The sequence below is a fragment of the Sminthopsis crassicaudata genome, chromosome 3, assembly GCF_048593235.1.
Source record: "Sminthopsis crassicaudata isolate SCR6 chromosome 3, ASM4859323v1, whole genome shotgun sequence".
Classification (NCBI taxonomy): domain Eukaryota; kingdom Metazoa; phylum Chordata; class Mammalia; order Dasyuromorphia; family Dasyuridae; genus Sminthopsis; species Sminthopsis crassicaudata.
In genome coordinates, this window is record NC_133619.1 from 592,379,831 (window position 1) to 592,394,203 (window position 14,373).

General features: G+C 40.2%; 1 protein-coding gene across 1 annotated transcript; it reads left to right on the forward strand.

Moving 5' to 3' along the window:
* Positions 1 to 7,763: 7,763 nt before the first annotated feature.
* NDUFS5 (NADH:ubiquinone oxidoreductase subunit S5) lies at positions 7,764 to 13,643 on the forward strand. The gene is made up of 3 exons (XM_074305221.1): positions 7,764 to 7,911; positions 11,302 to 11,519; positions 13,266 to 13,643. The coding sequence occupies exons 2-3, from the start codon at positions 11,304 to 11,306 to the stop codon at positions 13,368 to 13,370; spliced, it is 321 nt and encodes a 106-aa protein (XP_074161322.1). The 5' UTR covers positions 7,764 to 7,911; positions 11,302 to 11,303; the 3' UTR covers positions 13,371 to 13,643.
* The last annotated feature ends 730 nt before the right edge of the window (positions 13,644 to 14,373 follow it).

A 14,373-nucleotide genomic window follows, 5' to 3' on the forward strand; every position in this document is an offset into this window, starting at 1 on the left:
TATGCCACCCATAATAATCTGCTTCTCTTCTCTTCTTTCCTCTACCTTCTCTGTATGGAGAAAACCTGATTCTGAATTTGAACTAGGTGGCCCTTGTCTTGCCTATCATGTATGTGCCTTACACATTATTGGTACTTCATAAATGTTCCCTATTATCCATCTCTCCTACCTTACATCAGTTCCTCCAGACCCTCATATCCATTATCTTTGAACTATTTGGTTCAAGAAACATCAATGAAGCCACATTTTCCATTTTCATATTATTGTTGGGAAAGTGTGCTGAGGAGTAGGTAGGGCAGATTTGGGAGGGGGGTGATTCAAAGAGGATCCTTAACTGTTTGGATCAGCACTTGGCAGAAAGGGACCTTGTAATGGGGAGAAGGGGAATACATAAATATCTGAGACCTCAGTCCAGTAGGGAGTGATGGTATACACTGAGTGTCTACCATGTAATAGGAGATTAGAAGTGGAAGATGACTTGGCTAGAGAGACTTGGGGCAGGTTCCACTCAGAGAATGGCATTCAAGCTGGTTCTTAACAGGCAGGAGGAAGAAAGGACATTGTAGATGGTGGGCATGGGGTGAGCAGCATAGTCTGTGTGGGGAATAGCAAGTTGGAACATAGCAGTTCTGTGGAAGAACCCTGAAAAGGTAGTTGGGGACCAGACTCCAGTGGCCTTGGCCTTTGGCTATTTTTTGGCAGGCAATTAAAGGTTAGTTTTGAACCAGAGGTATGATGATTAAGCATCAAGCTGAATTGATGATGAAACTACTAGATTGATTTGGAGAAACCAGGTAGTTAATGGTGAGGGTCTGAGTGAGAGTAAGAAGAAAAAAGGAAGCCTTGAGGAGACTTTCCTCATTGGATGTGACTGATTCATCCTTTCGAGGTTTATTAAGGGCTCACTATATAGTTGTTCCAGGAGCAAGGGCAAATATAAATTAAGATTAGATGCTATCTCCGTCCCAATGGAGTTTACATTCCAGGAGGAGAATAAGACACCCTGGTAATTATAAAATATGTAAGATAGATTCCTGAGGGGTGTATGTGTGTATGTGTGTGTCTGGTAGAAGATAGAGAAGGCTTCATGGAGAAAGTGGCCATTGAGACTGGGCAGAAGTCTGAAAGAATATCCTAGTTTGAGCCTAGGTGACCAGGAGCGTTAGGAATCACAGGGAGCTTGGTGTAGTGAAAAGAGCTCTAAATTCTAAATAGGATTGTGTTTAAATCCCAGCTCCACTTGCCACTTATGTGAGCTTAGGTGGTCCCTTCAACTCTTTGGGTCTCAGTTTTTTCACATGTAAACTTTACGGATTGAATTAGGGTTCATAAGCTGTGATCTGTGAATTAAAAAAAAAAAAAGTTTGGGGAGGGGTAATTTTTAACACAATTTCTTTTGTAATCTTCCGTATTTTATGCATTTAAAACCATAAGTAGGTTGCATAGGCTTCAGACTTTCAAAAGGGGGAAGTGAAGAAGAGTCCATGACAAAAATAAAGGTCTAGAACCCCTAAGTTAGATGATCTTTAAGGTTCTTTGCGACTCTCAGGCTTTAACCGTGACTTTCTTCCACATCTCTACCTTTGTTTTCCAGTTTCCCAGTTCGTTTCACATTGACTCAGTAAGCCTCACATGAAGTTCAGCAGTCCCTAGAGTCCTCTGGCCAGCAGATCTTCTTGTCCATTTGTTGCCTACTGCCCTCAGCCCGTTTCCTGTAGTCCTCCATGTGCCCAGCCAGAGTATCAGGAGCTCCCTGTAAAAGGGGACCTTGAGAGTTCTCTGCTCCTCCCCCCCACCTCCAAGCTTCTCAGATGCCCTCCTGAGCAGCGCCACCATGTGGCCACCATTACCTGACTGCCCCTTATTCCATCTCGTCGTCATCAGAACTGCCCAAACTGCTGACCCCCAGAGCAGCCCCCAGAAGTCAGGGCTCTGTTGAAGGTGAGGGAGCTGAGGCTTAGGTGAAGTGGTTTGTCTCTTCGGATAAGGTTAGGGGTTTGAATTCAGGTCTTGATGTTGTGCCAGTAGTGCTTCTCAGTTTATCTATCTGCCCGTCAACTTCAATTCCCAAGCTGTATACTAAAAAGGATTGTGGGTTATCTAGCCTAACTCCCAACTAGAAAGTTGTGATTTCACTTACTCATGATTTTCTGAAGCAAATGTAGGATTCTAACCCAGATCAGAATCCATCGAAGGTCCCTAACTTTGCCCTCAGCTTTCCAAACCCCCAGGCTTGGAAGCTTTTCTTGGACCCTCCTCTTCCTTGGGTCTACCAAGAACTTAAGAAGATCCACTTAACTAGCTCTGTGACCAAGGGCTAGCTATCTTTTCTGTGCCTCTTTTTCTACTGAAATGAGGGTAATAATACTTGTCTTAACCTGCTTCACAAGCTTCTTGTGAGGAAAGTATTTTGTAAATTTAAGGATTAACTTGGGAACTATAATCATGCCAACCCTTTCAAAGCCATCACCAGATTACTTAAAACATATCTCTTTTCTTTTGAACCCATTGGTGTAACTTCTAAGTTTTTTTTGTTTTTTTTTTTTAAGGTTCCTGACCTGAAACACCTTCCCCCTTTTCAGCCCATCAGGGGCCTTTTGACATAATATTACTTATAAAACCCTACCTCAACCTAGAAGCCTGGGCACTCCTAGAAAGCAATTTGGAACTTTGTCCTCCGAATCACTAAACTGCACAAACATTTTTTATTGTAATTGTTTTCGTGTTGGCAAAGAAATTGATTTGGGGGGGAGGACTATATCACTTGGGGATTGATTGAATGAATTATGGCATCTAAGTAATGAAATATTGTGCTATAAGAAATGAAAAGGCTTTTGGCAAATTCTAGGAAAAGTTGTATGAATGGACAACTGAAGAGAAAATGTATACACAATATTAAAAAAGGAAAGGAAAAAAAAGAAACTTTGAAAGAGAAGAATTCTGATCAATACAGTGATTAACTCCAGTTCCAGAGGACTGATGATGAAGCATGCTACTCTTGATTGAAGATAAATGTTTTTGGACATGATCACCGAGGAAATGTATTTTGCTGTACTGTACATAATTTGTTATAAGCAGGGGTGTGCTGATGAATGTTTAACAACCTGTCATCAAGAAAAAAAAATGGAAGCAGGACATGCTTTTCAGTTTTATCCTAATTATTAAGATTTTCTCTGTTACTTAATTCTAGATACTATGCTAAATAAATGAAACAATGAATCATACCCAGATCTGTAATATTTGCCAGTTTCCAAGGTACAAATGTTCACAGTGATAATATAATAGTTGAACAAATAGGTTTGAAATGGTTTCAGCACTCTTTAGGCAAGATTTTTTTTTCCCCAAAGGTGGGGAGGAAGAAGTGGGAGGGAGAAAAAATAAATTCGTGTTAATTGAAAAAAATTCTAAAATAAGATGTTTGTTTTTTAAGAGTTTTTAGATTGTGATTTATATTTGTTAAGTGAAACCTTCTGATACCCCAAACCACTCGAGTCTGTATATGACAGAGCAGGTCCTTTTGTGTCCACATTGGTTGTGAAGTTTTATCACCAGGCATTCCTGATCAATTAAATCATAGGTCTGATTTAAAAAAAAAAAAAAAAAAAAAAACTAAAACCTTGACTCTTAATCTTTCTCACTACAACAGCAGGCAGAATAAATTGAAAATAACAGAGTAAGGATTCCAAGATAACGCCTGAGTTGAGTACTTGGGTGATTGCCCTCAGCAGCATAGGGCTGTGTGAAGAGAGTTTAGTGGAAAGACACTGGCAAGGTTTCTGACTTATAACTAGGACTGCTTGCCTACTATAGGCTACCTCAGTGGGCCAACCCCTGATCCTTCCCTGTCGCCCAGGGATTCTGAGATGAACAACACATTTGATAATGCTGTATAGATTAACGTTGTCTTAGTGATTTAACATGTATCCTCAGCTGAACCAGAAGCCTCTTTAACTGGCAGGGAGCCAGAGTCAAAGTAGGTTAGAGACAGGAGAGTGGGGACGGCAAAACAAGTTCATTTCAAAGTGAGAAAAATGATGTCTGCATGTGAAAGCCCATCCTCCAAGAAGGTAGGCTTCCCGATTACATACCTAGGAGGGGTTTGCCCACAACACTCAGTTCTTAGATCTTTAGAGTAGTTAGCATTTCTTGGGACAATACAGGTGTTCTTTGGTCCCATGAGCACAAGCATTGTCTTACACTTTGGGGGGGGTCACATCCACCCTGTGGAGGCCAGAACCAAAGTTTTCTGATGGGAATGGAGTGCGATACCTGTCAGGGACAACAAACAGGGATTGTGAATGTGGGATGGACAGTCCTGGAAAGTATCAGAGGAGCTAAATTCTTCAGGGAGCACCTGGTGCTGATCAAAGCAATACACTTTACCAGAGGGTGATTTCCAGAGTGCAAAGGGTGGTTGTTAAGCCAAACCCAGGGCACAGCCTAATTGCTGGGTGTTAGTCTGTAAAACAATATCTCCAAAATACTTTGACAAAAAGCATAATCGACAGTAAGATATTTAAGAAATTTAATATTTTCTTGCCTATCCTAATAGGAGAAAAATACATGTTTTAATATGTGAGATGAGGTTATTCCTGGGTCTCAGGTTTGTAGTCATGAAGACCTGTACCAGAATGGAGAAGTGGGCTATGAAAAGGTTGGGGGGGAAAGGGGTGCATGTTAGCACAAAATGAGCATAGTTATCTATCCCTAGGCATAATTTTTAAACTTTATGTAGTTCTACTCCCCTTTAAAGAAAAATCAAACTGTCGTCCTCAACTTAGAATAAGCATTTATTAAGTACCTGCTATGCCAAGCCCTACAAATACTTCATTTGAGCTTCACAACAACCCTGTAAGAGATGCTATTATCCCCAATTTGCAGTTGAAGAAACAGGCAAATAGAGGTAAGTGACTTGCCCAGTGTTACACAGTACTACATCTGAGATTGGATTTGAAATCAGTTCTTTTTGACTCTAAGCCCAGATTCCCTATCTGCTGTACTACCTCAATATAATATTCTAAACTAAAGAACCTACTCAATTTTCATAGCTTGTATTTTGTTAGGTTCTTACTAAGTGCTAATGAGATACTAGGTTTTTACTAAGTGCTAAAACGGTACTTGACAATTCTCTAGTTCTGGCCTTTACTGGGAATTTTACTTGTGAACTCCTGGGGAGGAGCAAGTTCATTGGTTGAAGTAATTTTTCCCAGAAGCCCTTGCGTTATCCCACTCCCATTCTCTGGGAGGATAAAAGAGGGCGGCACTCCAGAGATAATCTTGTCTGGACCAGACTTAAGGCGGCTCTCCGGAGGAAGTAGTCGTCTCTCCTCTAGACCAGAGAGCCATCAGCAGTTTCTGGAGACAACAGCACGTTACAGTATTTTATCCAAATAAAATTAAGAATATTGCAAATTGATCAACCACAATTGCAGAGAACCAACGATGAAACATGTTACCCAACTCCTACCAGGCATGTGATGAACTTAAAGGTGCAAAAGATGCAACATTTTTTGGTCAGTGCTCATTTGAGGTTTTTTTTTTTTTTTTTTTTTTTTTTTTTTTTTGCTTCACTATGCATTATTTGTTAGAATTAAGTTTTTCTTCTTCCATTAGGGTGTTCTGAAGGGTTAAGAAAATCGAGGTTTTTTTAAAAAAAATTTAATATTGTAAGTTTTATAACAAGTATTTTTGAAATCAGTACAAATAGCATTTTGTTACTTTTTTATTAAAGCTTTTTATTTACAAAACATATGCATGGGTAATTTTTCAACATTGACCCTTGCAAAGCTGCCTGTTTCAAATTATCCCCTCCCTTTCCCCCACCTCCTTCCCTGAATAGCAGGTAGTCTAATACATATTAAATGTGTTAAAATGTTACAAGTTTTGATTACAATAAAAATAAAAAGATTTGCATGTTACATTATCATGGAATCATAGATTTGAGTTAGAAGGGACCTTTTAAAATCATCTCTTTAACACCCTCCTTTTACAATGGAGAAAAACAGGACTTTTCTGTGATCACATAGTTAAGTGGCAGGTCCAGGATTTAAATCTTATGTTTTTTGACCCTAGAAGGCCCCAAGTCCTAATGCAGTCCCCCAAAGCCTCCCAAAGCCAAAGGGAAATCAAAATGGCAACTGTCTTCCAAAATCATCAAAATCCATGGCTGGAAAGAAGAACAATAGACGGCCTGGGATGCTGTGGGTAGCTTGCCATCTTCAAATCCTGACCAGCTCTTAAATGCTCCACAGAACCTACTTCAGCCCCCTCGACTGCTGCAATAAATTGTTCTCATCTCTCCATGACACCAGGGGAAGTTTTCACCTGCTTGAGCTAGACACACCTGACATCTTTGAGAGCCATCTGTTAGCCTGACCCTGGCTTAGCCTGTCTGCTGAGACAGTTGCCTGAGGTGTTGGCGCTGTACACTCTGGAGCTTGTTGGAGCCACAGGTGAGAGTTAGGTGAATCACTAAAAGTGGATAAGCAGCATTGTAAAGAGCCCATCGAGCCCTCACCAGCGATGCTGGTGGTCCTGAACATCCCCAAACTCCTTAGGAAAATATAGACCTGATAATTCAGAGTGAAGTAGCTTTCCCGTTGGAACTGAGGGAATTCAACCAAAAGAGGGAGTCCTAGAACTCACCCAAAAGGAAGTTTTCCAAAGACTGCTGGAGAATGCCAAAGCCTTTTCCTTCAGCAACCTAAAATGGGGTTGGTTCTTCCATCTTACACTATCAAAATGAGTCCAGAAGCTCCAGAAGGGGGCAATTTTGTCTTAGCCTAAATTTACATAGGTACACTGATCTCCATCAAGGAAGAGTCCTATACCAATGGGCTTTGGAACTGGGGTTATACTGGAAAAAAACGAACTGGAAACAAGTTGATATGTTAACAATTGGAGAATAGCTGATTGAATTAAAGCACATATATGTGTGTGTGTGTGTGTGTGTGTGTGTGTGTGTGTGTGTGTGTGTGTGTATATGAATGTAATGGGATAATACAGTGCTATAAAAGAAGCATACAAAACTATGGAAAGGCCTATATGAAGGGATATACAAAGATTTACAGAATGGAAACTATAAACAGTTGCAACCGTTTTGTATTTTTAATTTAAGTAGAAAATGTTAGAGATGATAGAATTTTAGACAAGGACTCAAAAACTACTTAATTGTTAATTCTGAGGATCTACTCAGTACTTCCTTTTATGTAAAATTTATTTAGATCAAAAGAGGTAATGAAGCACTTTGCAAAACTTAAAAATGCTATAAAGCATCTATATGAGTAGATACATGTTATGATAAATACTTTGTGTGTGATTGTTTCTATTTATTGCCAATCTATGATAAAATGATTAACAAGTAAATCCCCAAAGTTTCCTTACTGGTTTCAGGCCAGCCATTCCTTTTCCATCACTTCTATCCTCGATCCAAAAGAATGGAAATAGGATTTGAAGGCAAGAAATTCAAGTGCCCAATCAATTCCCCATACTGGGTCTGTTCTCGTATTGTAAAATGAAAGGGCTGGACATCTCTCATTCTTTCAGAAAGATGTAAATCCTATGAACCTATAGATTTCCGATCCCACCCCCACCTGACTGCAGAATGGTACCCGCCGACTCTCCCTTCCCCCAAGGAGTGGGCCACATGGTTTCGTCCAAGCCCGGCGGGTCCTCCCCACCTCGCCTTTTTTCCGCCCTATCTCTCTCTCCACCCAGGCCATCTTCCCCGGCACTTGCGCAGAATGAAGGCTTGTGGTTTTTCCTCGCGAGCTCTGGACCAGCGCGAAGGGGCGGAGCCTCTGGGTGTCGTGAGTCGACGACAACGCTTTACGGCCTGCAAGGCTGCGAAGAACCTGTAGGACGACGTTGACTTGTTAAGGAAAGGGACGCAGCGTTCGGACTAGGCCGCAGGTGACCCTTGGTGCCCGCCCTGGGTAGCGGGAGGGTGGAAAGGCGCGCCGATCTATCAACCAGTCCTCCATATGCCCTTGCCAGGGGCCCTTTTTGCCTGCGTGACCTGGTCTGGCCCGACGGGAAGGGAAGGGAGGGGATCTCCCCACCTTCGGGGTGACCCTTGGCCGGTCACCCGACTTCTGGGAGCCTCTCTTTACTCTAGGGAGGCTGACCCTTGAGGTCGTTTCTTGTATTCCTTCCTCCCAGGCCCAAGAGCCAGCAAGCTCAGCTTCCCGATGATGGTCTCATTGGACCCTCTCAGCCCTTCCCGGGGAGCCTTTACACAGTGGGAGACTGAAGCAGGCAGCGGCTAATGCCATCACCCATAAGTCAGATTTGAACTCCAGGCCCATCATCTACCCACAGCGCTCTTTGCTGATGGGCAAACGTGGGACCTGGACTCGGGAATGCGGGGGGTAGTCCCTCTGGCCGCATGGGAGGTCTCCATCTTTAAGAGAGGGTCATTTTACAGGTAAGGAAACAGGCCCGGAGAAGGCAGGATGGCCGCTTTGAGGCGCCCCTGCGGGAGCCTTGCTCTGGCCCTTTCCTGCTCTGAATCTCTTCTCTCTGCCTCTTGTATGTCTGTTTCTTTCTCCCCCTCTTTCCCCCGCCCTCTCCCGGTCCCTCCCTCTATGTCTCCCTTTCTTTTTTTTTTTTTTTTTTATGTCTCCCTTTCTTTCTGATGTCACAGGTCTTTACACTTCCTTATGCAATGCAAGATCTCCTTCATTGTTTTTCAGGCTAGAAGGTACTTTAGAAGCCATTGAATCCAACCTTATTTTACAGATGAGAAAACTGAGGCACAAAGAGATTAAGAAACTTGGCTAGGTTACACACCAGTGTCTGAAACAGAATTTGAGCTTCCTTTTAGTCGTGGCTGAAGTAATTTATTCTGTACTCTTGACTCTTGTTTACTTTCCCTCAGACCTTCCCATATTTCTCCACATTCCTCATTTCCCACATGCATTTGTGCAGTCCATCTCAGTTATTTGGGATACATTAGAAAACACCCCCCCTTTTTCTTCAGTTATTCCAACTTTGTTTTCTAGCCAAGATACTGGTTATTTCTCCATATCATTTTACAGATGGGAAAACAGACAGTTAAGTGACTTATCCAGGATCACACAGCCATTAAGTGAGGCCAGATTTGAATTTGGTCCTTCTGAGCCCCAGGCCCTTGTACTACCCAGCTGCTCCTGAAAATACTTCCTAGTATTTGCTTATTGATATTCTTCTCCACAAGGGCCTCTCTCACTAAACCTTTCCTGATTCCCCCAGCTAAAAGTGATCTCTTCCTAAATTTTTGTCAGGATTTCCGTCAGCATCTCTCTTTGCTGTCGACTTGTTCTACTTTGTAATTTTCATTTGTGTACATATTTTATCCCTCTCTTTTTAGATTATAAGCTAATTTAGTGTAGAAATGGTATAATTTTTTATTTTTGTTTTCTCTGTGCTAAACATTTAATGCTTGTTGAATGAATGAAAGGATCTAACTTGTGATCATGTCCTCAGTAGTATTTTTTTGAATCTCAGATTACTCATCTGAAAACAGGGATTGTGATCCCTATATTTACCTCAGAAGATTATTGTATGGGAAGCATTTTATATATAATTAAAATGTTATAGAAATGCTACATATTCATCCATTATTTTGTATTAATAGTTATTTGTCTCTACTAAGCTCTTAGGTCCATGAGGACAGTAAGGACTTTGTTCTTTCTAAACCATCTATTCTCAACTTTTCTATGAATTCCATGAGAATCTTGCTAAAATAGTTCAAATGCAACCTTTTTACATTGCAAGTCAAATGAGCTCAGTCAACCAATCAGCAGCTTTTATTTAGCCCTTACTATATGCTAGGCATTTGCTAAATGTTGGAGATACAAAGGAAGACAAAAATAGCCTTCATATTTGGGATAATGAATTCAATGCAGGAAAGTATCTTAGACATCATTTAGTTAAACTTTTTCATTTTATTGAGAGGCAGCAGAATATAGTAAAGCGGTGTGTGTGTGTGTGTGTGTGTGTGTGTGTGTGTGTGTGTGTGTGTGTGTGTGTTGCCCTTAGATTCAAGAAAACCTGGCTTTGAATCCTACCACAGATACTTAGAAGCTCTGTAACTTTGGACCAGTCACTTAATCTCTCTCAGCTTGATACCTCATCTGTAAAATGCACCTCTTATCTGGGGTGGGGAGGATCTTGAACAGTAGGAGAGCCAGTGTGTATAAATCATTTTTGGAAACCTTATAGCCTATATCAGTGCAAGCTATAATAAAGAAATTAGTCCAAGGGTGAAATGCTTTGCCTGAGGTTACATAGGTAAGTTACGTTGAGGGCTTTGAATCAATTTCCTTCCAACTCTAAACTTAGTCCTTTTCCCCAGGACTATCAACCTTTTCCTTTTGACCACCTATTATGTGATACTGTATCAAAGAGAGATGGTGAAATAGACCATGGTCAGCTGTCATGCTTTTTGCATGAAGTATGTACAAAAATATTTTGAATTGAGTTGACACCTCATATTGCTTGCACACCAGATTCTAATAATTGCTAACCAGCATTTATCTAGTACTTTGAAAGGTTTGCAAAATGCTTTACATATATTAACTGATTTGCTTCTCACCGCAGCTCTATGAAGTAAGTACTCACCATTTTAGATATGAGGAAAGTAAGACTTACATTAAATAAGTGACTTACCTAATCCCATACTTAGTATGTGTTAGAGATGGGTTGTAGCTTTCTCCCTTATAAATCCAACACTTTTTCCTTTCCTCTTTTCCTAACAGGAGGCTTTTAGGAAGCAATTTGTGGAACCAGTAGGAAGATGTAATTTTTAGATTTTTTTTTCCTGAGAAAATCACTTATCTGGCATAGTATTTTTCTGATGAAATATGTTCTCTCTGATTTGGTTCTTATGTCTGTGTGCTAGTTTTGGATTTAAAATTCCACAAAAGCTTAACACCTGTTATGTACAGATCAAACTGTGCTAGATATTGGGTGAGACACAAAGATGGAGGAGAGCATGGCATTTGCCATCAAGATGTTTGTGCAGAATTAGGGAGAAAACCAACACAAATAATTGTAATGCAAAAAGAAAATATATTCAAAGGCCTCTAAGGAGGAAATTAGTTCCCGTTGAAGGAGCAGGGAAGAATTCATGGAAGAAATAGCCTTGAGTTTGGGCTTGAATCAAAGGTAGGATTTTAATATTGAAATTAAGTTGAGTAGTAAAAAATCTTTGTCTCAAAGGCCATCTGCCATTGTTAATTAGCATATTTTCTAAAGTTTATTGTTTTATACTTAATTTTTATGGCTTAGTATTGTTTCTCTTGTTAACTTTTATTGCAGCCATGCCATTTTTTGACGTTCAAGGCCGACTGGGCCTCAATGCTGACAGATGGATGACAATTATGAGTGCTGAGCAACCTTACAAAATGCCAGCCCGATGCCATGCTTTTGAGAAGGAATTCATTGAGTGTGCCCATGGAATTGGTATAACCCGAGCCAAGAAAGAATGCAAACTGGAATATGAGGATTTCATTGAATGTTTGCATAGGCGGAAAACGGTGAGGATATGATGGGATAACTGTTCTTTGGGAAATTCTCAGTTTACGTCCATTTATGTTCAGTAGTTCAGTTTGTTGTGTATGAAAACATATTAGATTGTACTATAGCTCAGTAGTGCTATGAATAGACGGCAAACCTGGAGTCAGAAAGATTCATCTTCCTGAGTTTCAATCCAGCCACCCACACTTAACTCTAGGCAAGTCACTAGCTGTGTGGCTCTAGGCAAGTCACTTAACCCTGTTTGCCTCAGTTTCCTCATTTGTAAAACAGCTGCAGAAGGAAATGGCAAACCACTCCAATGTCTTTGCCAAGAAAACCTCAAATGAAGTCACAAAAAGTTGGACCTGACTAAAAGACAATTGAACAGCAACTAGCCTAGTGCTCTTCATCCTAGTGCTGAATTCAGTATAAAGTTGATCTATTTAGTTAATAGATTACTATAATAACCTTCTAAAAAGCAGGTGCCTTGATGGCATGTCCCACCAAGCGTTTAAGATACTAGCAAGAGTGTAGTATTGGTGTTTACTCATCCACATGAGTTACCTACTAATGCATACTTGGTTGGCATAGTAGTAATCTTTTTCTTGCTATTCAAGTGATTGATTGATTCCCCCCCCCCCCCCCCCGAGGCAATTGGGGTTAAGTAATTTGCCCAGGATCACACAGCTAGGAAGTGTTAAGTGTCTGAGATCAGATTTGAACTCAGGTCCTCCTGACTTCAGGGTTGGTGCTCTATCCACTGCCCAACCTAGCTGCCCCATGGCTGATGTTTTTTTTAAATATCAGTGCATTTAAAAAATTAATCATAATGCTAGAGATGGAAAGAAACCTTGGAAACTACCTAATCCTACTCATTATATAGAAGGAATTGAGGCCTGTGTTGAGGAAGGGAAGAGAAGTGTCCAATATTATGAGTGAGTTATTGGCAGAGCCAGTACAAGAAACCTTCCTAAACTGAAGTCTGACTTAAGCTCCTCTTTTAGCCACTGAACAAAGTGGCCAAATGTTAAGGTAGCCTTGTATTAGGAGATGCTAGTCATCTAGGGCTTCTAGGGCTTGCCCAAGGTATAGGGGCAACACATCATGCTATGGCATTAAGATTGATGGGCTTCTGTTTTCGAAGTACTTAAGAATGATAATCTGTACACAATACATGAAGAGTGAAATATCAAAAAGATCTCTGGATTTTATCATTTGGGATATTCTTAACATATTCACATTGTCACACCTTTGTGACCTAATCAAGAATTAAAGACTTGTTTGTGGCGCTCTTGAAACTTTTCTGAACCTAGCTCTTGGGGTGCAGGGACAATAGAGAGATTCTCTCATTAGGCCCATGTTAGTAGCCTTTACCAGAGCTTGCTGCTTTATTGGGTTACTTCCATACTATGGTTAGATATCACACTAAATGTTTATTAAAGAAATCTCATAGAACCTAGACTAAAGTCTTTTTTTGTAGCCCAGGTTCTTCGATAATCTTCCTGAAGTAAGACAATCTAAAGAGAGTGAATCAGCATTTGACCCCACTCTCTCCTTTGGCCAGCCACCCTGCCATAAGATTTTGTACATCTAACATCTGAATGGTATTGATATGTCATAAGATGTAGGCCAGGCTTTTAATTGGGTTTTTTTTCTATAATAATAATCCATGTGGCATGTTGTAGACTGTCCATAGAATTTTTTAAATTTATAACTTGCATTATTAAAAATGTTTTCTAAATGGCTATATATTTTTCCACTGGCAGATAGAACGTTTGGGAACAGTCATGAGGCAGAAGGAGAAGCTAATGAAAGAAGGGAAGTATACTCCTCCACCTCACCACGCAGGCAAGGAAGAGCCAAGGTCTTGATTAGTGGCTTCACATTGCTTCACTCTTTATGAAAGTATACCCTTTTCCACTGGAAATGTATATTTATTAAAACAGATACCTTATTCCAAAAGTTGAAAATCAGAGTGTAGAAGCTGTCTTGTTTTCTCCTACCCTCAGCTCTCTCTGTACTTTGTCATTAAGACAACCATACCAGACAAGTTGGTAGCAGTAGTTCACACTCTAATATATGATCTGTGATTCTGTCTGCATCTGAAAATAAGCATTTTGGAAAGTAAACATTTACCAGTGTTATTTGCCTTCTCCAGCCTGATTTGTTTCTCTTAAATTGCAGGGTAGAATTCATGTACACATGTGTAAATGGTTGTGAGAGTGTGAGTATGTGAGTGTGTTTTGAACTGTAGACTGCAAGGTTACTAGCAGGTGCTTGCATACCAGTTAAAATATATCAGAAGGGAATGTGGTCACCAAGTTTTAAAGTGGTTTTTCCATACAAGTAGGAGGTAGTATGGTATAGTTTTATATTCAGAGTCAACGAATAGAATGTAAATTGTAATTCTGCCCCTTATATGATTTCACTGGGCTTCAGTTTCCTCATCAGTAAAGTGAAGAAGTTGAACTAAGGTCCCTTCATTTCTAACTCCAAATTAGAAAAATAGGATAGAAGAAAGAAATTTTCTAGATGTAGAAAGGGAAGGCATAAAAATTTAGAAAACGTGTATTTTGAATGAAAGAACATAAGGTAACAGTATTAAAGTAATCAAAATATCAATTTTGAGACTAGAATAATAATACGGTTCTTGCTGTTTCTGCATTGTCTTATGAGAAGAACTGGAATTTAGCATTCAGGTCTGAGTCCAAGGCATCTTCATTTTGTGGCCAAATAGCATTTATTTAAACCTACTTACAGCACATCTCTCATCTATTGAACTGGAAAATCAAGCTGGAGCCTTTCCAGAAAGTGCCTGATTTGTATCCCAGAGTTAGCTTCTTTTACTTGCTGCTTACCCTCGAAGCTCTCAAA